The 25,313-nt window shown below is 52.1% G+C and overlaps 2 protein-coding genes across 2 annotated transcripts in view; one reads left to right on the top strand and one right to left on the bottom strand.

Moving 5' to 3' along the window:
• Positions 1 to 11,381, top strand: part of ISM2 (isthmin 2) — a 28,252-nt gene extending 16,871 nt beyond the window's left edge. Inside the window, exons 3-7 of the mRNA XM_066343602.1 lie at positions 1,369 to 1,527; positions 5,062 to 5,425; positions 7,980 to 8,120; positions 8,321 to 8,401; positions 9,810 to 11,381. Of these exons, the coding sequence (XP_066199699.1) occupies positions 1,369 to 1,527; positions 5,062 to 5,425; positions 7,980 to 8,120; positions 8,321 to 8,401; positions 9,810 to 10,327 (1,263 nt within the window). The 3' untranslated portion in view covers positions 10,328 to 11,381. The remainder of the gene's footprint in view (positions 1 to 1,368; positions 1,528 to 5,061; positions 5,426 to 7,979; positions 8,121 to 8,320; positions 8,402 to 9,809) is intronic.
• A 3,384-nt stretch (positions 11,382 to 14,765) lies between these two features.
• On the bottom strand, positions 14,766 to 25,196 carry AHSA1 (activator of HSP90 ATPase activity 1). Its single transcript, XM_066341633.1, has 9 exons — positions 24,967 to 25,196; positions 23,461 to 23,651; positions 20,477 to 20,559; positions 19,975 to 20,092; positions 18,861 to 18,949; positions 16,927 to 17,055; positions 16,386 to 16,487; positions 15,269 to 15,320; positions 14,766 to 15,155 (listed from the first exon to the last, which is right to left on the bottom strand). The coding sequence occupies exons 1-9, from the start codon at positions 25,044 to 25,046 to the stop codon at positions 14,983 to 14,985; spliced, it is 1,017 nt and encodes a 338-aa protein (XP_066197730.1). The 5' UTR covers positions 25,047 to 25,196; the 3' UTR covers positions 14,766 to 14,982.
• Positions 25,197 to 25,313: the final 117 nt, after the last annotated feature.

Here is a 25,313-nt window from a genome sequence, read left to right on the forward strand (position 1 = left end):
GAAAAGTGTTGCGTAACAGTTGCCTTTTGTAGACTTAGTGTGGCCCGCCAAACGGCTGTGATCTTGCTCTGCGGCCCACATGTTGAGTTGAGTTTGAGACCCCTGCAAACAGTGCTCTTTCTGCCCAGGCATGAAGACGTGGGCAATGGCTGCAGCCTGGTGGTCGCTGGGTGGCCGCTGAGTCCCCAGTGCCCCACTGTCTGAGCAGGGGAACCCTGGAGCAGGAGCCAGTGACAGCCAGGGTCTGCCTTTCGCTCCACTGTCTGTGCTGAACAGGGGAGGTCCCCGTGTGGCCCCAGTGAGCACTGGCTGGTGCGGGAAGTAGCTGGCCGGCTGTAGGAGCAGCCTGGGATAGGAAAGGGGCCGGGCCCAAGTGGGCAGGCGGAGAAAGGTAGCTGTGGTCAGATGCTAGGGGACACAGCCCCCACATGGACAGCTGGGGGGCCGGGGTGGGGCGCGTGCTGTGGTCAGAGACGCTAGGGGACACAGCCCCCACATGGACAGCTGGGGGGCCGGGGTGGGGCGCGTGCTGTGGTCAGAGACGCTAGGGGACACAGCCCCCACATGGACAGCTGGGGGGCCGGGGTGGGGCGCGTGCTGTGGTCAGAGATGCTAGGGGACACAGCCCCCACATGGACAGCTGGGGGGCCGGGGTGGGGCGCGTGCTGTGGTCAGAGACGCTAGGGGACACAGCCCCACATGGACAGCTGGGGGGCCCGGGGTGGGGCGCGTGCGGAGGGAAGGACCCAGGCCTGCTGCTGCCCGCTGGTAGTCCTTCCTGGGCCCGCCTCTTCTGACTCGTGGGGCTGGGAGGCTCAGCCTCAGCTCTCTGACCGCAGCCTGGGGCACTGGGAGGCAGCCGGCCTGCGCTGGGGAACCACGGCTTCACACCACGGCTTCCCTCTCTGGGCCTCAGCTGCTCCTTCTGTGCAGTGAGCAGGCGGGACTGTGTTTCTTCCGTGTGTAGAGCCTGATTTTAACCCTCCTCTCACGCATCTCGTTGGCACCACTTGTCCAAATGCTGTGTGGAAACAGCCTCACTTGCCCTCTGAGGCGCTCAAGCTGTCATGTTCGGATATACGGTCACAGGGTGGGTTTGTGATCTGGTTGGGCCCCAGGGCTCCCGATGCCCTCTGACCAGCTTTGTGGGGGGGGTCTACATGGGGCTGGCCGTGACCGCGGTCACCTCTCTCTCACCCTCCTTCGGTCTACATGGGGCTGGCCTTGACCGCGGTCACCTCTCTCTCACCCTCCTTCGGTCTACATGGGGCTGGCCTTGACCGCGGTCACCTCTCTCTCACCCTCCTTCGGTCTACATGGGGCTGGCCGTGACCGCGGTCACCTCTCTGTCACCTCCTTCCCCCTCAGGGAGCCTTTCCAGAGCCCAGCTCACCTCAGCCAGCAGCTCTGGCCCCGGAAGAGGCAGCGCATCCTGGGACCCAGCAGGACGGTCCCTTGCTGCTGGAGCTGCAGAAGCTGCCGGGATTGGCCAACACAGACTTGAGTACCCCGAACCCCAACATCCAGGTGAGAGCCATGAGGGCTCTGGGCCCAGCTCTGAGGCTCAGCTCTGAGGTCAGGGGTCCTGTCCTGTATCCCTCGGAGGGCCTGGTTCTGGGTGGGCTTGGAGAAGTTGACTCTGCACGCTGTGTGCAGTTGTTGGGGGAGGATCTGCTTCTTTGTTTTCGAGCTGCAGACCAGGAGCAACTCATGTAGCTCCCACTCATAGCAAGGGACAAACAGCCCCAACCTGGCCGGGCTGTTGTGAGGCCCAAAGGAGTGGAGAATGCGTTATCTCTTAAATTGACTTTAGAGAGAAAGAGAAACATCAGTTTGTGGTTCCACTTATTTATGCATTCACTGGTTGATTCTTATACATGCCCTGATCGGGAATCAAACTTGCAACTTTGGGATGTCGGGACGACGCTCTAACCGATTGAGCTACCTGCTCAGGGCTGCAGATAATGCTTCTTGAACTGCAGGGGATTCCAGAAATCTGGGGGGAGGCCTTGTGTAGAAAAGCCTGAAGGTCTGATCCCCACCCGGGCCCAGCCCCTCCTGCAGTCCCCTGAAGGAGCTGTTGAATCTGGTGGGTGAGGGCCTGCCTACCAGGGGACCAGCGGAATTCCAGTTCCCATACTCCACTGCCACTCCTGGTTCCCTAATGGCAGTGATTCTGCATTTCTGTATAGAACCTACAGTTACAAAACACTTCCACCAAAAGAGGAATGTGCAGAACATAACTGAAACTGTTTAAAAGTAGATGTGTGCATGTGATACCTGGAAAGCAGGTCCGCAGAGAGTTCTCTGTCAGTGATGGAAAGTGGGCGGTGTTCACTTGCTTCTTTATTTTTTTTTTATTTTTTATTTTTTCTGAAGCTGGAAACGGGGAGAGACAGTCAGACAGACTCCCGCATGTGCCCAACCTGGATCCACCTGGCATGCCCACCAGGGGCGACGCTCTGCCCACCAGGGGGCGATGCTCTGTCCCTCTGGGGCATCACTCTGCCACGACCAGAGCCACTCTAGCGCCTGGGGCAGAGGCCAAGGAGCCATCCCCAGCGCCCGGGCCATCTTTGCTCCAATGGAGCCTTGGCTGCAGAAGGGGAAGAGAGAGACAGAGAGGAAGGAGGGGGTGGGGGGTGGAGAAGCAAATGGGCGCTTCTCCTATGTGCCCTGGCCGGGAATCGAACCTGGGTTCCCCGCACGCCAGGCCGATGCTCTACCGCTGAGCCAACTGGCCAGGGCTGCTTCTTTATATTTTGCTGTTTGTTTTCCCCCCCCTCAAATACTGTTCAGTGACCTCAGGTTAATTTATAATAACCTCAACTGATGTGTTTCAAGTTTGTTTGTTTTTTTTGTTTGTTTGTTTTTTACAGAGACAGAGAGTGAGTCAGAGAGGGATAGACAGGGACAGACAGACAGGAACGGAGAGAGATGAGAAGCATCAATCATTAGTTTTTCATTGTGCTTTGCAACACCTTAGTTGTTCATTGATTGCTTTCTCATATGTACCTTGACCACGGGTCTTCAGCAGAGTAACCCCTTGCTGGGGCCAGCGACCTTGGGTTCACGCTGGTGAGCTTTTTGCTCAAACCAGATGAGCCCGCGCTCAAGCTGGTGACCTCGGGGTCTCGAACCTGGGTCTTCTGCATCCCAGTCCGACGCTCTATCCACTGCGCCACCACCTGGTCAGGCTCAAGGTTTGTTTTTACATAAATTATTTCCTAGTACCTATTTCCCCTCCACAACTTGGTGAAAGAATGTTCCCCCATGTCCCTCGGGGGCCGCACTGGGGACTTGCTGTTTTTGCTCTTGTTTTCTGGTTCTATAGTGAGAAAGTGGAGGCTCAGGGCTGTTAGTAGCCCCTGGAGCTCTGAAGCCTAAAGGCTGGTGGAGCCAGAATTCAAAGCCAGTTTTTCTTAAACTAGTCCAGGGGTCGGAAACCTTTTTGGCTGAGAGAGCCATGAATGCCACATATTTTAAAATGTAATTCCGTGAGAGCCATACAATGACCCATGTACGTTATGCATTATCCAATAAAAATTTGGTGTTGTCCTGGAGGACAGCTGTGATTGGCTCCAGCCACCCACAACCATGATCATGAGTGGTAGGAAGTGAATGGATTATAATACATGAGAATGTTTTATATTTTTAACATTTTTTTAATTAAAGTTTGTGAGCCAGATGCAGCCATCAAAAGAGCCACATCTAGGCCCTGGCCGGTTGGCTCAGTGGTAGAGCATCGGCCTGGCGTGCAGAAGTCCCGGGTTCAATTCCGGGCCAGGACACACAGGAGAAGCGCCCATCTGCTTCTCCACCTCTCCCCCTCTCCTTCCTCTCTGTCTCTCTCTTCCCCTCCCGCAGGGAGGCTCCATTGGAGCAAAAGATGGCCCGGGTGCTGGGGATGGCTCCTTGGCCTCTGCCCCAGGCGCTAGAGTGGCTCTGGTCGCAACAGAGCGACGCCCCGGAGGGGCAGAGCATCGCCCCCTGGTGGGCAGAGCGTCGCCCCCTGGTGGGCGTGCCGGGTGGATCCCGGGCGCATGCGGGAGTCTGTCTGACTGTCTCTCCCCGTTTCCAGCTTCAGAAAAAAAAAAAAAAAAAAAAGAGCCACATCTGGCTCGCGAGCCATAGGTTCCCGACCCCTGCACTAGTGGGTCCCCACCCTGGCACATATTAGAACCATCGTGCTGTCTGACCTGTGGCGCAGTGGATAAAGCGTTGACCTGGAATGCTGAGGTTACCGGTTCAAAACCCTGGGCTTGCCTGGTCAAGGCACATATGGGAGTTGATGCTTCCTGCTCCTCCCCCCTTCTCTCTCTCTCACTCTAACTCTCTCTCCTCTCTAAAGTGAATAAATAAATAAAATTAAAAAAAAAAAAAAAAAAGAACCACCATGCCTGGTCCCAACTAAGACCAGTTAAATCCATATCTGAGATTGGGTTGGGGAGTCAAAAAATCTCCAGGGGGCCTGAGCAGTCAGTGGTGCAGTGGATCAAGTGTCAGCCTGGGACACTGAGGACCCAGGTTCAAAACTCTGAGGTTGCTGGCTTGAGTGCAGGCTCACCAGCTTGAGTAGGGGTCGCTGGCTTCAGTGTGGGATCATAGACATGACCCCACAGTCGTTGGCTTAGGCCCAAAGATCGCTGGCTTAAAGCCCAAGGTCACGGGCTTGAGCCCAAGGTCGCTGGCTTGAGCAAGGGGTCACTGGCTCAGCTGGAGCCCCCTCATCAAGGTACATATGAGAAAGCAATCAATGAACACCTGAAGTGTCAAAATGAATAATTGATGCTTCTCTTCTCTCTCTCTTACTCTTTGTCCCTCTCTCTGTCTCTGTCGTTCACACACACACACACACACACACACACACACACACACAAATCTCCAGGGGATTCTGATGCACAGCCAGGTCTTAAGCTGTGACCCGATGTGCCCTGAGCGGCCCGGAAGATTGGGCCTCTCTCCCCCTGCCCCTGCCTTCACCCTCATCACCTTCCCTCTCCTTAGTGTCCACCTCTGAGCCCCGCCTCACTGACCGGCCTGGAGTCTGTCTCCCTGCAGGTGACCATCGAGGTGGTGGAGGACCCCCAGGCCGAGGTGGAGATGGACCTGATGGCCGAACCAAGCCATCGCTGGCCCCAGGTTGCCCCCAGCTGGCTCTCTGCCAGGAGTCTCTTCTGGCCGCTCTTCTGGGCCTACCCAGAGCACGAGGAGGTGGGGTCCAGTCTCAAGGGCAGAGTGCCAGGGGAGGAGGAGGAGAAGGAGGAGCTCTACCCTTCAAGGTACAGGAAGAGCAAGGACCAGGAGGGCAAAGACGAGGAGGAGGACGACGAGGAGGAGCCTGGGTTCAGCGGAGCCGCGGGCGGCTGGGAGCAGGGCTGGCTGTCTTCCAGGAACTGGACCCTCAAGGAGCTTGACAGTTTCGGTGAGCACCCCCTATCAGCACCCCCAACCGCTGCCCTTCGAGGTCTGGAGTGGAAGTGGGGGTACACAGAGGACTGAGAGCCTCCTGAGCCGGAGCAGCTGGGGAACTAGGAGCTTGGGCCTGTACAGACACTACCAACAGCTACATAGTAACATTACCCATAGCTTGCAAAATTTTTTTCTCCGGAACGTTTGGTCCTCACAACAGCCCTGAGATCCCCTAAGCAAAACAGAGATTTATCAGTTGCCAACCAGTTGGGAAATATATAAATCTCATCATTCACAACTGACCTCATTTTCAGACTCTGTGGGTTTGAATTCTGACTCTGCCCCTTACCAGCTGAGTGAAATGAGGCAAGTGACTTAACCTCTTTGTGCCTCAGTTCCTACTTCTATAAAATGGAGAATGGCACAATCTTTACTGCCTAAGATTGGGTGTAGAGGGTATTAAGCCAGTGAATACATTTAAAATGCTAGCGGTGTTGGCTATTTTTATTTCTTTTTATTAGAAAACACATAGTACAGTCTGTTCAGAAAATACTACCTAAAAATCCTGCCAGCCCCCCCCCCCCCCGTGACGGACAGCCATGTTTATTTTTGCGCAGGCAGTTCAGGGTTTCGCTGGGTGCAGACCATTTCATGCACATTTGCAACCTTTCTCCCAGAGCCCTGCTATTTTACCATTGGATGGAAGTGCCTATGATTAGTACTAAATCCTAACAGGCTTTTCTCAGTTTACCAAAATAATATAAACTAATAGGCAGAATGTTCATTACTTTCAGCTTTTCTTCCATTAATTATTCTTTTGTTTGTTTGTTTTTTTGTATTTTTCTGAAGCTGGAAACGGGGGGAGACAGTCAGACAGACTCCCGCATGCGCCCGACTGGGATCCACCCGGCATGCCCACCACGGGCGGACGCTCTGCCCACCAGGGGGCGATACTCTGCCCCAGAGGGTCGCTCTGCCATGACCAGAGCCATTCTAGCGCCTGGGGCAGAGGCCAAGGAGCCATCCCCAGCGCCCAGGCCATCTTTGCTCCAATGGAGCCTTGGCTGCGGGAGGGGAAGAGAGAGACAGAGAGGAAGGGGGGGGGTGGAGAAGCAAATGGGCGCTTCTCCTATGTGCCCTGGCCGGGAATTGAACCCGGGTCCCCCGCACGCCAGGCTGACACTCTACCGCTGAGCCAACTGGCCAGGGCTCCATTAATTATTCTTGAACTCTGGGTGCCAGCCTGCTTGGACCTGCCTGGGAAATGAGGGGAGCACCAGTTCTGTCGTTGCTTTGAGGGGTTCCACAGGGTCTCTGGCCCTGGGTCTCAGGCCCTGCGCAGCCAGAGGGCTGTGGGTGCTATCGTGTGTCAGTCTCTCGCTAAGACAGGCTTCCTAGCATGGGCAGCAGAAACAGTCTCTAATACCCCCAGTGACAGGGAAGTGTTACCACCCTGGGGTTTTTTGTTTTTTATTTTTGTATTTTATTTTTTCTGAAGTGAGAAGTGGGGAGGCAGACAGACTCCTGCATGCGCCTGACCAGAATCCACCCGGCATGCCCACCAGGGGGCGATGCTTGACCCATCTGGTGCGTTGCTCCGCTGCAACTGGAGCCATTCTAGTGCCTGAGTCAGAGGCCATGGATCCATCCTCAGTGCTCTGGCCAACTTTGCTCCAATGGAGCCTTGGCTGCGGGAGGGCAAGAGAGAGATACAGAGAAAAGAGAGGGGGAAGGGTGGAGAAGCAGATGGTTGTTTTTCCTCTGTGCCCTGGCCAGGAATCGAACCCAGGACATCCACATACCAGGCCTATGCTTGCCTGCTGAGCCAACCGGCCAGGGCCTGCCCTGGGTTTTGATAACAACACTATAGCTTAGGCCCTGGCCAGATGGCTTAGTGGTAGAACATCGACCTGGTGTGTGGAAGTCCTGTGTTTGATTCCTGGTCAGGGCACACAGGAAAAATGACCATCTGCTCCTCTTCCCTTTTCCCTCCTTCTCCCCCTTTTCTCTCTCTCTGTTTTCCACTTCCACAGCCATAGCTCTATTGACCCTTCATGGAAGATAGTTCCATGGAGCCTCTTCCTCAGGCACTAAATATAGCTCGGTTGCAAGCACTGGCCCCAAATAGGCAGAGCAGCAGCTCCAGATGGGGGTCACTGGGTGGATCTTGGTTAGGGTGTGTGCAGAATCTGTCTATCTCCCTTTCTCTCACTTAAAAAACAAACTAACAAACTATAGCTCAGAGATAAAGGGATACTTGCTCAAGGTCACACCGACAGTGGTCAAGTGACCTCCAGCTCCGATATCTTTTCCTCTTTGTTGCTGTATTGGCATAGAGTATGTGGCTGGGGGTTGTGCTGTCTCTGAAGGGTCATCCTGCATTTGCATGGGTGTTCCCTGGCACAGGGGGGTGAGTGGGGGCTGAAATCCAGCCCTTCGGCTGCTCGCTAGGCTCAGAGCCCTGGCACGTGCTGCCTCCTTCTGATGAATGGGTCCCTTTGGCTGGTTTTCTCTGGTACACCCTGTGGGCTATGCTCTCTCACCCCTGGCTCCCTCCCTTGACCCAGATCACGCGCCTCAAGAGGATTGGAGCCCCTGGTCTCCTTGCAGCGCAAGCTGTGGCAATGGCAGCCAGCAGAGGACGCGTCCCTGCGGCTACTCCTGCAATGCCACCGAGTCCAGTGCCTGCGACCTGCCCCCCTGTCCTGGTGAGACGAGCCACAGCACCTGCACAGGGGTGGGCTTGGGAGAAGGGATGCAGGAAGGTCACACACAGGGTGGTCCTGCTTTATCCCAGGCCTGTCCCAGATGCTGTGGGCACTGAGAACCTGGTGAGGGCTGGGCTTCCCCATCAGGAGCACAGAGGTGCCCTGGGGTGCCGTCAGCCTGGCCTCCTCTCTTCCTGAAGGCACCACGGACGTCCCCTTGGGCTCCCCCAGTGAGGGGTCACAGCCCCTGACCCACAATGCTACGGACACACTCAGCCCAGGTGAGTGGGGGGCCAGGCCTTGCCCCTGGGATGTGGGGGAGAACCTCTCGGGAGGGTGGAGCGTCATTGCACGGGCAGGAATCTCGCGTCCATCCATTGAGGCAGAAAGTACTTCTAGCTGGAAGTGTAGCCTCCCCAGCGAAGGGGCGCTAGCACTCTGAGCGCCCCCAGACAGGCCCTTTGCTCTCTCCCAGCCTGATATTCTTGCTGGGAAGATCATGGTGGGAGCCTTGGAGCTTGGAGATCATCCTGTGGGGCATATTCTTCCTGGCAGCAGGATGGGAAGGGACGTTCTGGCTTCCACTCCTGGGTCACCCTTGGAGACTCCTGGGGAGGCTTTGTCTGGGAAGGGGGTGCCGTCAGAAATGGGTCAGGGCCCAGAATACCAGGACGGCCCCTTCCAGCAGCTTGAAGCAGGCCATGCTTTCACCAGCATAGTCAGCATCTGTGTGACGTGGTCTCAACTGCATCTTGCAAGGAACCAGGAGGCCGCCAACAGCACCCCCCCCAACACCACGGAAGCTCACTGTGCACCTGGCACTGTGCTGGGTGGAGGTGGGGGGGGACCTGCCCTCAAGTACATGTCTTGTTGGGGGAGAGATACATGAGCAACTAGAGCACTGAACTGAAAAGTGTGCCCAGAAGGTCTGGAGCAAAGAGAAAGGAGCATTGTGTTCTGTGCAAGTGTCAGAAGCCACATGTCCCCAGGTAGAGCGATGAGGGGAGGGCAGCATAGACAGAGGGAGCCATTGGGAGTGCAGAGTGGCAGAGTGACTCACCCAAGGTCATAGGGCCTGAGAAAAGCAGTTAGGAACAAGAATGGGCCAGTGAGCAAAATACAGGGTGGGGCAAAAGTAGGTTTACAGTTGTTCATGTGGAAAATAATACAATAAATAACAACACAAGAATAAACTGTTTTATGTACTCACAACTGGAAACCTCCCTTTGCCCACCCAGTAGTGCAGCGACCCACAGGTTGAGAACCGCTGCAGTAGTGAAACACTTGCTTACCATTGGGCTGAAATGGCTCTCCTTGCCCAAGCGCCCAGCCCCTTCCCCAGGGTTTTCCGCACCACGCAGCATCTAAAGGAACAATGCCTGACAGAGCGGAGGGCTTCTGGACCCCTCTTCCAAGCCTCTTAGCCAGTGCCTGTTTTAAACCATGGCCTCTTGCTTCAGGTTGCCTGGGTGTTGTGTGGGGGCCCCTGTCTGTCAGCAGGAGAGGCCAGCTTGGACTGCCCCCTGCTCCAGTGTGGGACCCGCTGCTCCTGCCCCCAGGGCTCTGCTCGGCCACAGCTTTGCACCAGCTGGGGCTCTGGCCTCCTCTCTGCACATTGGCCCTTGACCTTCCGCCACCACACCACACCCAGGGGCTGACCAGACTTCCCCACTTCCCTGCCCTGTGCAGATGTGGACAGCTGTGAGAAGTGGCTGAACTGCAAGAGCGACTTCCTAGCCAAGTACCTGAGCCGGGCGCTGCGGGACCTGCCCAGCTGCCCGTGCACTTACCCGCCGGAGGCAGCGCACAAGGCCGTGAGCCTGCACGACGAGCGCCAGGGCCGCAGCTTCCAGTGGAAGGACGCCAGCGGCCCGAGAGAGCGCCTGGACATCTACCAGCCCACGGCGCGCTTCTGCCTGCGCTCCATGCTGTCCACCAACAGCTCCACGCTGGCCGCCCAGCACTGCTGCTACGACTCCAGCAGCCGCCTGCTGACCCGAGGCAAGGGCGCCGGCGCACCTGACCTCATCAGCACTGACCTCTCGCCCGAGCTGCACTACAAGGTGGACACACTGCCCTGGATCCTGTGTAAGGGAGACTGGAGCCGCTACCACACTGTGAGGCCCCCTAACAATGGCCGGGCCTGCGCCCACAACCCTCCTGAGGAGGAGTACCTGGCCCAGCTGCAGGAGGTCAAGGAGTACTAATGGGAGGGTGCTGTGCCAGAGACCTTCCGGGCAGGCCCTCCTCCCGCCCTGCCCTGGGTGGGGGAGCGCAGCCTGCCCTCTGCCTGGGAACCCCAGGCAGGCAGCGCCCAAGTGTCGGTGCAGCTGGGGAGAAGGCTGAAGGGTGTGCAGGGCCCAGGGTGAGGGGAACGTCCCCGGGGGATGCAGCGGGGACCTGTGTCTGTAGGGACCTCCCTCTCCTGCCTGCTAGAAGGCACTGTCCCAGCTGGTCACTCCTCTTCCTCCTCCCTCGGAGCTGGGCTCTCCTGCCTTGGGTCACACACAGGCGTGAGCCGGGCTGTCAGGCTCCCCACACGCAGCCCGATTCCCAGGACCTGTGGTGATCTCAGACGCCCAGACCATGGGCCAGTCCCCCCCTCCCTGGCCCTTTGTCAGCCCTAGGTCCTAGGTGACCAGCCTCCGTTAATTGAGTGGCTGCACATGGCCTGCTGGGAGCCACCAAGTAAAAGGGTTGTCTCAGCTCTCTGCTGCCCTTCAGGGGACACCGCTTTAGCCTAGGGCTGAGGGACAGACAGGCTGAGGCAGCCAAGCTGAGGCTGGCTCCAGGTGGGAAAAGCTCCCCTGATTCAGGTCCCTTTGTCTAGTCCACCTGTTTGTCCGGGTGTAGGAATGTGCAGGTCTGGGAGATGGCACTGCCCTGAGTGTGTGTGTGGGGGTAGCGGCTTGTCACAGCAGCCAGGCGTGGGGGGGACCCGAACCAGCTCAGGAGGCGTGGCATGCTCCTGTGGTGCGCTGGTAAACCAGTTCTCCGCGAAGGGGGGATGGGGAGCCCTGACTGTAGCATTTGGGCGATTTCTGTGGTATAAATACTCCCACCGTGGCCAGCTTCACGCTCCCATGATGATGTCACTGGATGCACTGAGTTCAGAGTGAGAAGAGGTGCACACAGTCCGCTTCCGCAGTCCACCTCGTGCCTCTTCCCGCCTCCCTTCACCCCATGATTTCACTCCTCGCCCCTAGCCAGCTGCCTTGAAGCTCTCTGGGATCCTCAGCAATAAAGCACTTTATTTTCCAATTCTGTCTGATGAATTTGGGGCCCAGCAGAGTGCAGGGCAGAGTGGGGAAGGGAGGCTTTGCTTGTAGCCCAAGCCGAGCTCGAGCTCCCAGCTCCCAGAGGTTGTTTGTGACTGCCCCACCCTGCTGGGCAGGCACGGCTCCTGGGTGCAGAGGCTCGACCATACTTGCACCTGTCAAGGGCTGCCTGGGAGCAAGTTCACTCTGAGTTTTTTGGTCAAAGAGGTAAATTGCATCTACTCCAGAGGAAGTGACCCCGCTTCCCTGGGTAACTTGCTGCAAGAGGATCCAACACAGTTGCCCCAAGGACTAAACCGGTATGATGGCAGAGGTGGGGCTGTTCCCCACCTTAGTTGATGCTTTTACCAGACACTCCACTCTCACTCCTGCCCTTTGGGGACAGAGAGAGACTCATCAAGGGAACGAAGCAGAATGAGGCAAGATGTGCGCAGAGCAGCCACTCGGAGAAGCCTAAAGAGCCACATGTTTCCAATTAGCATCATACGAAGAGGTAAGTTTATTAGTCTAGTCCTGGACCACGGTCTAAAAATACTCTGGTGCATCTAGAATGTTACAGGTCAGAGAGGGCAGGATCTCAGGCCGCCAGATGGAAGCCAAATCACTCTCTCTTGTCTGTCCAATTCAATACAATTAGTATGGGCATGTTTAAATTATTTTTAGCAGAAACACAAGAAAGACATTTTCATGGAAAACTGCAAATTCCCCTCCTTTTTTATGTAACTTACTTTGACACACATGCTGTCTAAATTTAATCTGTACGTAATGGTTGTTTATTACCTAGTAATAACGGTATTTCGCCAGTCCCTTCTTTTCTTTTTTTTACTGAGAGAAACAGGGACAGAGAGAGACAGAGAGGGATAGGCAGGCAGGGAGAGAGATGAGAAGCATCAGCTCCTATCTGCGGCACCTCAGCTGTTCCCTGCTTGCTTCTCATACGTGCCTTGACGGGGGGCTCTAGCCGAGCCAGGGACCCTTTGCTCAAGCCAGCACGACAGGGTCATGTCTGATCCCATGCTGAAACTGGCGAGCCTGCGCTCAAGGCGTATAAGCCCTGCTCAAACTGGCGACCTTAGGGTTTCAAATCTGGGTCCTCACTGTCCCAGGTCCATGCTCTATCCATTGCACCACCACTGGTCAGGCCCTTGATGGTTTGTTTTTTGTTGTTTTCTTTTGTTTTTTTAAGGTGTTTGTAAACAATACCTAAGGACTTCTTATAAGTACTATTTTCTGGAATCAGTAACTCTCCAGCCAGGCGTGAAAGGGCTCCTCTTTTGTCACTGGCCTCTGTTAGGAGTCTGGGTCTTGTTGATTTAAGCTAGAGTCCAGGCTTTTTATCAAAAAGTGTCTTTTTGCTTAATTAGATATGAATTAGTTCAGTCCAGCACTTTAGTAATTCAAGACAAAGGTGGCTTTTGGGGTTTAAATTATCCAGATCAGTGCTTATTTTCTGCTTTAACTACAACATTTTGGCCAAGTCATTTTGGTAGGATTAGCCTGCAGGCCTGCCACCTAATAAAGTAGGCAAAAATAGAAGAAGGAAAATTGCTTTAGCTGCAGGAGGTGGTGTCTGGACCAGCAGGCAGTGACTCACCCTGGGGCACAGGGCACAGGGCAGGCCGGTCTGGGGAAGTGACCCTTCCTGTCCAGGTGGTCACCTCCTGCAGCGCGGCAGCGTGAGCCCCACTACAACATACCCCCAGCAGCTGGTAAGTGCTCAGTAAGCTTGTTTAAAGGGAACAGATATTGCCTGACCAGGCAGTGGTGCAGTGGATAGAGCGTCGGACTGGGATGCGGAAGGACCCAGGTTCGAGACCCTGAGGTCGCCAGGTTGAGGGCGGGCTCATCTGGCTTGAACAAAAAGCTCACCAGCTTGGACCCAAGGTTGCTGGCTCAAGCAAGGGGTTACTCAGTCTGCTGAAGGCCCGCGGTCAAGGCACATATGAGAAAGCAATCAATGAACAACTAAGCTGTCACAATGCACAACGAAAAACTGATGATTGATGCTTCTCATCTCTCTGTTCCTGTCTGTCTCTTCCCATCTATCCCTCTCTCTGACTCTCTCTCTAAAAAAAATAAAAATAAAAAAAAAATAAAAAAATAAAGGGAACAGATATTTAAAAGTACTGTAACGACATTCATCTCTTCTGGAAGTACTAAGGCCTGGACTCGCCTACTCCAGGAGGGATGCCTTACATACTAGAAATGCAGCAGCTTCTTTGAGGAAATGAACCCAATGGCCAGGCAGCAAAGGGGCGGACTTAGCCTTGAGCACTGGCTCTGCTGGATGGTCCTTCTTCCAAACCCCCACTCTGCTAAGTATCAGTTGGGTCTTGGATGATACTTAAGAAATCCAAGGCTTGGGTGCTTGTAGAACAGAAATGATGGTAGTATCTATTTCTCAGGACTCTTGGGGGGGTTGAGCTAGCCCAAGGAAGTTACTTAGTGTAGTGACTGGTACATAGTAACTGCTCAATAAACAGAAGCTGTTAACCCAGGGCCTACAGTTCTCTGCCACAGGTGGGACTCTTCTTCCACATCTGGCACCTGGTGGTCACCTATTCTTGCAAGAGGTCAGGAAGCCACCAACAGTAGCGATGTCTGTTGGCACTGCTTATCCAGAGCGCCAAGCCTCTTTTACTTTTCCCAGTTAGGGAACAGAACCTTTCTGCCAGTCTGCAGTATCAGATTAGCTCAAGAATGCTTGGTGATGCCTGACCAGGTAGTGGTGCAGGGGATCGAGCGTCGACCTGAGATGCAGAGGACCCAGGTTTGAAACCCCAAGGTCACCGGCTTGAGCTTGGGATCATACACATGACCCCATGGTCACTGGCTTGAGCCCAAAGGTCGCTGGCTTGAAGCCCAAGGTCACTGGTGTGAACAAAGGGTCACTAGGTCTGCTGCAGCCCCCCCCCCCATGTCAAGGCACATATAAGCAATCAATGAACAACTAAGGTGCCGCAACAAAGAATTGATGCTTCTCATCTCTCTCCCTTCCTGTCTGTCCCAGTCTCTCTCTTGCTTAAAACAAAAGAAAAATGCTTGGTAAGCCTGACCTGTGGTGGCACAGTGGGTAAACATGGAATGTTGAGGTTGCTGGTTCAAAACTCCAGGCTTGCCCTGTCAAGGCACATACAAGAAGCAACTACTACGAGTTAATGCTTCTCACCTCTCTGTCCTATCTCTAAAAAATAAATAATCTTTAAAATAAAAATTTCTAAAAGAACGAATGCTTGGTGATAGGCAGGTTCCCCTCATGCCTCTTAATTACATACATTTCTCCAGAATGGAGGCAAGGCCTTATTCTAACTTTTTAAAAAATTCAAAACCTTTAAGGGCCACCCAATCAACACAGGTTCCAGATACATGCATTTTTTAAATTACGTTTACTTAGCATATGTACACATAAAAGAGAAATCGCCCTCTGATCCCACCCAGCAGAAAACATGCACAAACCCAAGGTATACGCAGAGGGAAGGGGCCCCAGCCCCGAGTTAGTGGTTGGGATGGTGCAATCCTGTGAGTCAAGCCTCAGGAGAGAGCTGCACGGACGCGCTGGCCAAGCCGAAGCCGCACCGCTAGCCCTAGAACAAGCGTGCGCCGTAGCCGAAGGTCTGCTTGATGCCCTCGAAGTAGTAGCGCTGCCAGCCCTGCCGTGTCCGCTCCTCCTCAGGGGCAGGGATGCCTCGGCCTTCCATGCACAGTTCAGTCTCTCCATTCTTGTCACTGAAGGTCAAGGTGATGGTGGCGAAGTGCCCTGGGGAAAAGCGGAGGGAGGGAGGCTTCAGATCCAGGGCTTCCACCCGGGTTTGAGAGGCAGGAGAAAGTAAGTTCCGGGGTGAAAGGCAATAAACAAACATGCTTGCTTACCTTCTGGCCAAGACTTAAACCTCCACTTCATCACAATATGTTTCTCAGGGACCTAAAATAACCGAAGAGGTCAATCTATATTATTGGTCAGAGCTTTTCAACCTTTTTCATCTCACGGCACACATAAACTAATTACTAGAATTCTGTGGCACACCAAAAATTTTAATTTTGATTCATTCACAACAGATGACTATTGTTGTGTTGGCTGTTGTCATGTTTTTATTCAATAATCTAAGGGAAGAGAGGCCAATGCCCCTGACTAAAAAGTCAGGTATTAAACGTTTTAAAAATTCTTGGTTCTACACCGGTTAAAAATCGTTGCTATGCCTGACCAGGCAGTGGCGCAGTGGATAGAGCGTTGGACTGGGATGCAGAGAACCCAGGTTCGAGACCCCGAGGTCGCCAGATTGAGCGCGGGCTCATCTGGTTTGAGGAAAAGCCCACCAGCTTGAACCCAAGGTCGCTGGCTCCAACAAGGGGTTACTCGGTCTGCTGAAGGCCCGCGGTCAAGGCACATATGAGAAAGCAATCAATGAACAACTAAGGTGCTGCAACGCGCAATGAGAAACTAATGATTGATGCTTCTCATCTCTCTCCGTTCCTGTCTGTCTGTCCCTGTCTATCCCTCTCTCTCTCTGAAAAAAATAAATAAAAAATCGTTGCTATAGATCGATGTCCAGAAGCGTAGCTAGATGAGCTATCTGCCTTTCATACACTCTACCATCTGTACAGTTATACCACTTATAATGGCAAAATGGACCACAAAGTGGGTAGCTTCTGCACTGACATTAGTTCCTATTATATCCTCTTACTCCTAAATTGGGTCTGGTCAACTGTGCCAGGTGAAATTTCACTGCAGCAAATGGAAAGCCATAAGTCACCAACATATACAATCTCTCTACCATTAGTTCTCTAGGAAGAACTAATTTTAACTCCATGAGGAAAAAATTCTTGGAAAGCATGAATTCAAATGGCAGCATTCTTTTGAAAACCAAAACAAGATGAGGCGTTGCTAACCAAAGCGATTAAAGCCTTCAATTTTATCCACAAGGCTAAAAAAGAAATGTCAGTCTTCTGCCCAGACAGAGGCTGCATCCTGGGGCTAGCAGGTGCTTACCAGATCAGTGAACTCCCCAGTGACGTTGCCATCTACCAGGTGAAACTTCCCACCTTTGTCTGCTTCTAACACTGCAGGAGCGTGGGTAAAGGCCTGCACCAGCTGGAGAGAACAAATGTGACAGGAAGAAGAGGCATGGCTCTCAGTGGGATCCGGGGACAAATGGCAACTGACACCTGCACACCTCACTCCCATTCCAAAGACACCCCTCGGCCCAAGGACTAGGTTCTGTTCTGTTCTGTTCCACTACAGACGGGGCTATGACTGGATTCTGAATCTATGACATTACTTCCGCCCCATTTTCTAAAAGAATGAATCCCAGTGGTTCCCACTTAGATGACCCCAAGCTGGTACAGATGAGGAAAAAGAGGGGGATACGCTTGGAGGAGTGGGCTGAACACAGTGGGTTCTCCTTTGCCTCCGCTTGTATGAGAAAGCCTCTGGCTCTCCTCTGCCCTTCCTCTGCACGCCGAGGGGGTGCCTGCTCCCCAAGTCACTGGGACCGGCAGTGCCCCGCGGCCAAAGGACAGACTACACTCACCTCCTGGGTGGTCAGCACTCTGTAGAGCTCCTCAGGGGAAGTCAGGAAGGTGTCTCTAAGGGTGATCTTACAGGTGGGGATTCTGACACCAACCGGTCTGGCCTGGGTTTTTGAAGGAGCAACTTTAGCCTGTGAAACAACAGTGAAAACTTCATTTAGAGCAGGGGTCTCAAACTCAACTCAGCATGTGGGCCGCAGAGCAAGATCACAGCTGTTCGGCGGGCCGCACTAGGTCTACAAAAGGCAACTGTTACGCAACACTTTTCAGTGTCACAAAACGACCAGAAACTGTAGTTCGTGGATTAGTCTGCGGGCCGCAAAAAATTGTTCGGCGGGCCGCATGCAGCCTGCGGGCCAAGAGTTTGAGACCTCTGATTTAGAGTAATGGTGAAACCTCAATTAACATGGCTTCAGACACAAACCTGCCATTTAGTCTCCAACTCTTTCACCTCCAAGGCTAATTATTTCAGGGGGTTGGAGAGAAATTTGTGTGTATGGGTATTTCAGTCACAAGGGAAACTTTTCCAGAAAATTCTCAATTCCCACTGGAAACAACCATTTTAGGTGAAGGAAGACTGATAGGGTTTGAGGAACCCATCAGCCAAAGGGCACATGAAGTCATTAGGCACTTCTGAAGAGCACAGTGTAATCCTCACACAGAACTTCTATGCTAAACAGAAGCAACACTCCCCAACCACACCCTAGCTCTAAATACCTTACTGTGCTAACACAGGGCAACAGCTGCAAACAGCACTGGGCCGAAACTACACAAGTTCCATTTCCAGAAAAAAAAAATCGCCCTGCAAATGGGGTGAAACAGATCAATTTCCTGATAGGTGTAGTCATCTAACCTGATACCTTGATGACACCTCTAACATCAAAGTATGAAATAACCCAGTTAGAAATAACGTTGAAAATGTATATGGGTGAAGACCATCCTGTGTTCACAACGTAACTGGTGTTAAATGCAACTAAGATTCAGACTCTGAAGTCTCAAATAGCTCCCTTTGCTCTAGTAATAGTTATTAATGAATAAAAACAGAGGAAAAATGGGTTGACAGACAACTACATATTACAGATCCTAAAAAGCACCATGAGCTTAGAGGCCAGAAAGAGCCGAAACGTGGAATTAAGGAGGAAGCAGCCCGACCAGTGGTGGCACAGTGGATAAAGCCTCGACCCCGGACACTGAGGTCCCAGGTGTGAGACCGCAAAGTCGCCGGCTTGAGTGCGGACTCATCTGGTTTAAGCGTGAGCTCACCAGCTTGAGTGTGGGGTCGCTGGCTTGAAACCAAAGGTCACAGGCTTGAGCAAGGGGTCACTTCTTTGGTTGGAGCCCAGCCTGCCAGTCAAGGCACATAGGAGAAGCAATCAATGAACTAAAGTGATACAACTATGGGTTGGTGCTTCTCACCCCTCTCCCTTCCTTTCTCTCTGTCTCACAAGCACACTTAAGAAAAAATTCTGTTGGCCCCGGCCAGTTGGCTCAGTGGTAGAACGTCGGCCAGTGTGTGGATGTCCTGGGATTGATTCCCAGTCAGGGTACCCAGGAGAGGCAACCATCTGCTTCTCCACCCCCTCCCTTCTCTCTTTCTCTCTTCTCCTCCTGCAGCCATAGCTCAAATGGAGTGAGCTGGCCCTAGGTGCTGAAGATGGCTCCATGGCCCTCGCCTCAGGCACTAAGAAGAGCTCAGTTGCTGAGCAACACCCTAGATGGGCAGAGCATCGCCCCCTAGTCTGCTTGCCAGGTAATCCCAGTTGCGGCACATGCGGGAGTCTGGCTCTGCCTCTTCTCCTCTCACTAAATAAAATAAATAAATAAAAAAGTAAAGATTCTTTTACATTAACAAATTTAACCAAAATAAAAAAGGAAGCAGTATCTCAACTCCCTTCCCAGAGAGCCTCCCATCCCACCACGTGGGAAAACCATTTACCTTGCGCTCCTCAGATTTCAGTGCTGGCTGACCAGTTGGTTCTACTGACTCTCCATTCAGTGTAGGCAAAATCATGCCCTGTGTGAACTCTGAAAAGATAAAAACCCCAGCTCTTCCAAGTTATTTCTTAGTAGCTGAGATTTGGGGCTTCAAGTAGCTTAACAAATATGGCCATCTTATACCAGAATGAGATAATGACCAGGAAAGGGTCTTTCTACTTTAGAGTTCACCTGTGGTCAACGCCAGACAAGTACCTGAGTGTGTGCTATAGAATGTAGTATGTTCACTGGGATTATTTTAAAGCCCTGACTCAAATGGAAATATTACAACTTGTTAAAATGTACATGAAGTCTATGAGGGATGTTAGCCAATGAACGTAGCTGCACTTCTAACGTGGGGCAAGATACCTACAGATGCACGCAGCACAGCACGCTTCCTCCACTCCGCCTTACCGCTGCAGAGCTGCTACCCCTAGCTATGGCATCAGAGCACTGGTTCCCACCTCTGTGCCGGTTCCCTCTGATGGTCATTACAGGTACTCCACCAAGATCAAAACATACTGGCAGAACTGGAGGGAATTCTAGGGGAGAGCTGAGCTGATTAGTATTCTCATCACCCTCTAAATGTCTCTGGGGAAGGCACAGCAGAGATACTCCAGGACTGTGCTCAAGTAGTGAGTCTGGGCCAGAGTCTTTAGATCAGTGCTGTCCAACAGAAATGTAACATCAACCTCAAATGTAATGTAACATTTCCTAGTAGCCACATAAAAAGGTTAAAAGGTAAAATTAATTTTAATATATATAATCCAATATAATTCCCAAACTATCACTTTAATACATTATATTTTACATTCTTTTTGTATCAAGTCTTCAAAATCCAATACATCTCTATTTGAACTAGCCATACTTCAGCTGCTCAACAGCCAGCACACCAGTCAATGCCATCTCTACGTCTTTCCCTTACTCAGTGTAGAGACTAATTTCAAGATGAAATAAGCCCCCTCCCCCCAAATCTTTACCCATTTGCCAAAGAAAGTACTGCCAAGCCCCTTAAATCAGAGTCTGACAGGTGGAAAACTAGCTCCTCAAGGCATAGGTAACTACTCAAGGGATACCTGTTTTGAGGGTGCTGATGTAAATTCTCATTGCTTCTCTGAGAAGTTTCACCCCTTCTTCTTTCATTAAGGCCACGAGATTTGTGTCAGGCTCATCTTTGGCAAGGCTCACACTAATCTGAGTGAAAAATCAGAAGTCGGTGGTAAATAACTTGAGGGGTACCTACATTGTGGAATGTGGGTGCTGAGCAATCGGATAACCGCCATTTCCAAAGGAAACGTGTGAGGGTGGGGTAGCCATACAACCCCCATGAGTGTTCCTGCTCAAGCTCTCGGGGCAAAGGCGCCTGTGAGCCCACATCGCTCGCTACAGCCTCGAACTGAGTGAGCACAGCTGCTCTGGGAGCCCCCAGCGGCACCACCGACCTAGGAAGGCATCTGCAGACCGGGGTTCTGAACGCCTGGGCCAAGCCTGGGCTTTCACGTTGAAGGATAGCTCACTTTTGTCATCTGAGAATAAGAGGATGTGGTAGGCTCAGACGAGAAGTTAGGAAGCACAAACCTCTACTTCGTCCACGCTGTTTTCATCAGACAAATTGGGGATCTCCACATGTCCCTTGTATTGTACTCCAGACTTAGACGTACCTGTCAAAAACAATGCAGAACCATTTGTCTCCTCCTCTTCAAGCCATCTGCTCTAGAGTCCTAACCAGTACTCTGCGTACACTTCTTTCAGACAACTGAACTGACCCTCTCTATTCTGAGAAAATGTGACACGCCAGATGCAACCAACCATCCCCCTCACAAGAATGCCTTTCCTCATCAAAAAAATAATTTTATTTTTGACAGAAACAGAAAGTCAGAGGGACAGATAGGGACACATACAGGAATGGAGAGAGATGAGAAGCATCAATTCTTTGTTGTAGCACCTTAGTTGTTCATTCATTGCTTTCTCATATGTGCCCTGACTGGGGGGCTCCAGCAGACCGAGTAACCTCTTGCTCAAGCCAGCAACTTTGGGCTCAAGCCAGTGACCATGGAGTTTCAAACCTGGGTCCTCTGTGTCCCTGTCCAACACACTATCCACTGCACCACTACCTGGTCAGACTCCTTATCAAATTTCTTGAATCCACATGTGTATTAGTGTGGGACCAGGAGCTGCATAAATTCTGCCAGAAAGGACTTGGGTCAATAGCCAATATAGTCAGTTCTACTAGAATGCTAATTTTGAAAATACAAATTTGTTCCAATGTAATTAATATATTAGGAAATGTTTGATCATAACATGAATTTCACATTTGCTTATGTGATTTCATCTATGAGAAACACAAGGTGAACATAAAAACCACACCCACCGAACTGAGCTGCAAAGGAATACACAAACCACATCTCAAACATCAGTGACCTCTGCTCGCTCTGCCTATTATAAGCCACGCCATCCACAACTGGTGTTAATGAAGTTCCTTCCGATCTCAGATGAGTCTCTCCTTCCACCACTTCACAGTAACGCACAAGCCGCAACTCCTCTGAGGCCCTCTCACAAGCAAACCTCATGTCTTTTTCAAGGTAAAGCACCATATTTATTGTATTATGTATGTATTTCTTATCATTTAACATGTTTAAAACTATGTTTTCAATCTTAATTTTTAAAAACGTGTCACTGATGGAGCTTTTGGGTGCTGTGTGGTGGCCTAACCCTCTCTTCCCAGTAAGCCCCGTGGTTGTCACTGAGTGATTTTTCTTCGTGCATTGTTTTTTTAGAAATACAAATGTCACATTATAGCAGAACTGACTTTCTAAAAAATTTTTTTAAATCTTATTTATTTATTGCCCTGGTCAGATGGCTCCATGGGGTAGAGTATTGCCCCGAAGCAGGAAGGCACAGGGCACACACAGGACAGATCGATGTTCCTTCCTGCCCCCCCCCCCCAGCCCCTTGCTAAAATCAGTAAGGCCCTGGCCGGTTGGCTCAGTGGTAGAGCGTCGGCCTGGCGTGCAGGAGTCCCGGGTTCGATTCCCAGCCAGGGCTCACAGGAGAAGCGCCCATCTGCTTCTCCACCCCTCTCCCTCTCCTTCCTCTCTGTCTCTCTCTTCCACTCCCACAGCCAAGGCTCCACTGGAGCAAAGTTGACCCGGGCGCTGAGGATGGCTCTGTGGCCTCTGCCTCAGGCGCTAGAATGGCTCTGGTTGCAACAGAGCGACGCCCCAAGATGGGCAGAGCATCGCCCCCTGGTGGGCGTGCCAGGTGGATCCCGGTCAGGCGCATGAGGGAGTCTGTCTGACTGCCTCCCCGTTTCCAACTTCAGAAAAAAAAAAAAAAAAAAAAAAATCACTAAGTAAAAATTACAAAAATTTTATTTATTGATAATTTTGGAGAGACAGGAAGGGAGAGGTGGGAGGAAGCAGACAGAGAAAGACAGACAGGAACATCCATGTGTTCCTGTATGCGCCCTGACTGGGGATCAGACTGGCAACCTCTGCGCTTTGGGATGAAGTTCTAACCACCCGAGCTATCCAGCCACCGTTGTATTTCAGGATTAACCAACAAAACATTTATTTTTACTTCAATGGGCCTCAGTTTTTCATCTACGAAAAGAGAACAGGGAAAGAGGATATCTAATGCTCCTTTTAGACTATGTGTTAGTAGTTAAACAAACCCAATATATCTACTTTTCCCCTTTTTACTGCACATTTAGTGAAGCACAAATTTATTATTTTATGCTTTGCCCGACACACATATTTCTTGAGCTTTGCTAATATCACAGAAGGGACATTAAAGTAGAAAATAAAACTGTCTCAAATTATTCACACGTGAGGTTCACTGGGCACAGTAGTCTAACCTGTTAAGATTCACACCCAAGGCCCTGGCTGGTTGGCCCAGTGGTAGAGCGTCGGCCCGGCGTGTGGAAGTCCTGGCTTCGATTCTCAGTCAGGACAAACAGGAGAAGCGCCCATCTGCTTCTCTACCCTTCCCCCTCTCCTTTCTCTCTCTCTCTCTCTTCCCCTCCCCCTGCCAAGGCTCCATGGGAGCAAAGTTGGCCCTGCCCGGGCACTGAGGACGGCTCCATGGCCTCCGCCTCAGGCGCTAGGAGCAACGGCCCAGGTGGGCATGCCAGGTGGATCCCAGTTGGGCATATACGGAGTCTGTCTGCTGCCCCCCCTTCTCACTTGGGGGGGGATTCACACCAAAGACAGTAAATAAGATCAAGACCAAAAAAATCCCCCTCCACACGTTTAAATCATCCAAGTGACAGAAATAGTTAAATCTAAATAAGTCACCTAGTGTGTACTGACACAAGCCAAGCCCCTGAAACACAGGGGTACAGCTGCTTCACTGGTGCCGATTCTGAGACTCAGAGGAAACCCACCTAGTGTCCCACAGTGGCAAAGAAGTGTCAGCATCTACCACTGCTTTCTATAGGGCAGCAAAGCAGCTCTAATTACCTCAAAAAGTTCATAAGCTCTCCAACACTGCTCCGCCCAGCTCCTTAACAGGTCAGTCAAAATGCAGTGAACCTTCTTCCTGATGGCCCAGCATGGACTTACCTGTCCAGTTTAGTTTGATATTCCACTCATAGAAGAAGATAAGTTTCCCTTTGCGATTGTTAATGGAAGCCTCTCCATCAAGCTTGTTCACTTCTGTCACCTCACACTTGCCTTCCTCATTTTGTGCCTGCACTGCCAGCAATAGTGTTTTTAGCTTCTCCGTGGACCAATTTGAAGCATCCCTCTCTGTCCTGCAAAACAGAAACAAGGCTATGGACCAGCAGCCAAATGGAGAGTGCTCTGCTGGCTCTAGCCAGGAGAATGCAAGGCTAAAGGAAGCCTGACAAATAGCTTGAAAAGAACAAAAAACCCTCAGTCCTACTCCAGTATGTCTACAATCATGTCGCTCTCTTTCAGAAAGACAAGGAGTCCCCATACTGTCAATAAAGACATCTGCTGTACAGAATGGTTACAAAATAAATCAGCATAACGGTGTGGGGGTCAGTATTCAACACCTTAACACAGCGTCATTTGACTGGGTGGAAAACGGGGCACAAACTGCTTAAGTCAGGAGCACAGTTGGAGCCCACAGAATGTAAAGAAAAGTTCAGGAAGAAATAAACGAATAATCTTGACCCCGTCAGCACAGTGTTCTGATCTGTCAAGTTCAGGCTGTGCTACAAACACACCGTGCGCCCTCCAGATGGCCATGAAAACAAAGTTAAGTGTCCAGGGCTTCAAAACAAACAAAAATCACGTCAAACACTCCGTGTATGTTAATATGAGAGGAGGCCGGCTGAGATACAGAGAAGAAAAATCACCATCTGCCTTCCAAGCTACTAACTAACTAGGTAAGAGAAACAGCAGCGTTGCAACAAAGTAAAAAGCACAATAAAGACTGTGAACAAAGTTCGCTGGAGTTGAAAAACAAGGAAACGACTTCTGGAAGACTTCATGAAGGAGAAGAGGCTTTTTCAAGAGTAGATAGGTTGTAAAACCTTGCTTGCCCGGCAACCCCTGGTTGCAACACAACCAACTTAACAGTTAGTTCCCAGCGAGAGGCCGATGCGCTGCACCCACTCTGAGCACTGGGAGAGCACGTTACAAACTTTCGCTCTCCGGGCTGAGGCCGAGTTTCCTAAGACTTTTAATTTCACCTGTAGGCGGCAAAACAGGAATTCCAGCCCCCTCCCCACCCCCACCCTGGCCCCCAGCCTCACAGCGATCTCCCAACACAATCCAGGGCCGCGTCTGGGGCTCCCTGGCTGCTCTGACCACGTGGGGGGAACAGCTCTGTTCGGGCTGCGGGCAGAAGCTACGGCGCTATGTTTGCTCCGATCTGAAACCCCCCCTCTGGGGTCAGCCCTCCACGTTGCCCCTGGACCCCTGATCACTGAAACGGCGGCCGGGGGAGGCCTGAGGCTACCGACTCCGGCAATGAGAAGAACCCACCCCCATCTCCGGGCCAGGCCGGAGGGACCCAGCTTTGTCCCGGCCGAGGCTGCAGGGACCCGGTAACCCTGGCCCAGCCGCACAGCTCCCGCGGCCGTGCCCGCTAGTCCTCACCAGTGCCAGTTGTTGACGTTGGTGGCGTCCGCCCGCTCCTCCACGATCCAGCGTGGGTCACCCTCACCCCACTTGGCCATCGGTTTTCCAATCGCGCCGGTCACCAGGTCCCAAGCAGCCACAGCAACCACCTAATGTACCACTTGGTCCCAGCCGCCCGGCAGCGCCTGGAAACTACTAGAAGCGGCCGCAGAACCTTCTGGCTTGCTTTTCCCTCCACCCCCCACCCCCTCCCCGCCTTAACTTCCGGCTCCTCCTCACTCTCACCCGGTACTTCCGTTCCACCTCGCCGGACCTTGGCTTCCGCCTGTTCCGGGGTTCTTAAGGGCTCCTTTAGGTTATCCCCT

This window comes from Saccopteryx leptura, chromosome 6 (genome assembly GCF_036850995.1).
Source record: "Saccopteryx leptura isolate mSacLep1 chromosome 6, mSacLep1_pri_phased_curated, whole genome shotgun sequence".
Classification (NCBI taxonomy): domain Eukaryota; kingdom Metazoa; phylum Chordata; class Mammalia; order Chiroptera; family Emballonuridae; genus Saccopteryx; species Saccopteryx leptura.

Coding starts and splice junctions, on each gene's coding strand:
- AHSA1 (XM_066341633.1), bottom strand. CDS start 25,046: ATGGCCAAGTGGGGTGAGGGTGACCCACGCTGGATCGTGGAGGAGCGG. Junction 20,093..20,476: donor ACAGCGTGGACGAAGTAGAG/GTTTGTGCTTCC, acceptor TTTTTCACTCAG/ATTAGTGTGAGCCTTGCCAA. Junction 16,488..16,926: donor GAGTGCTGACCACCCAGGAG/GTGAGTGTAGTC, acceptor TGTTCTCTCCAG/CTGGTGCAGGCCTTTACCCA.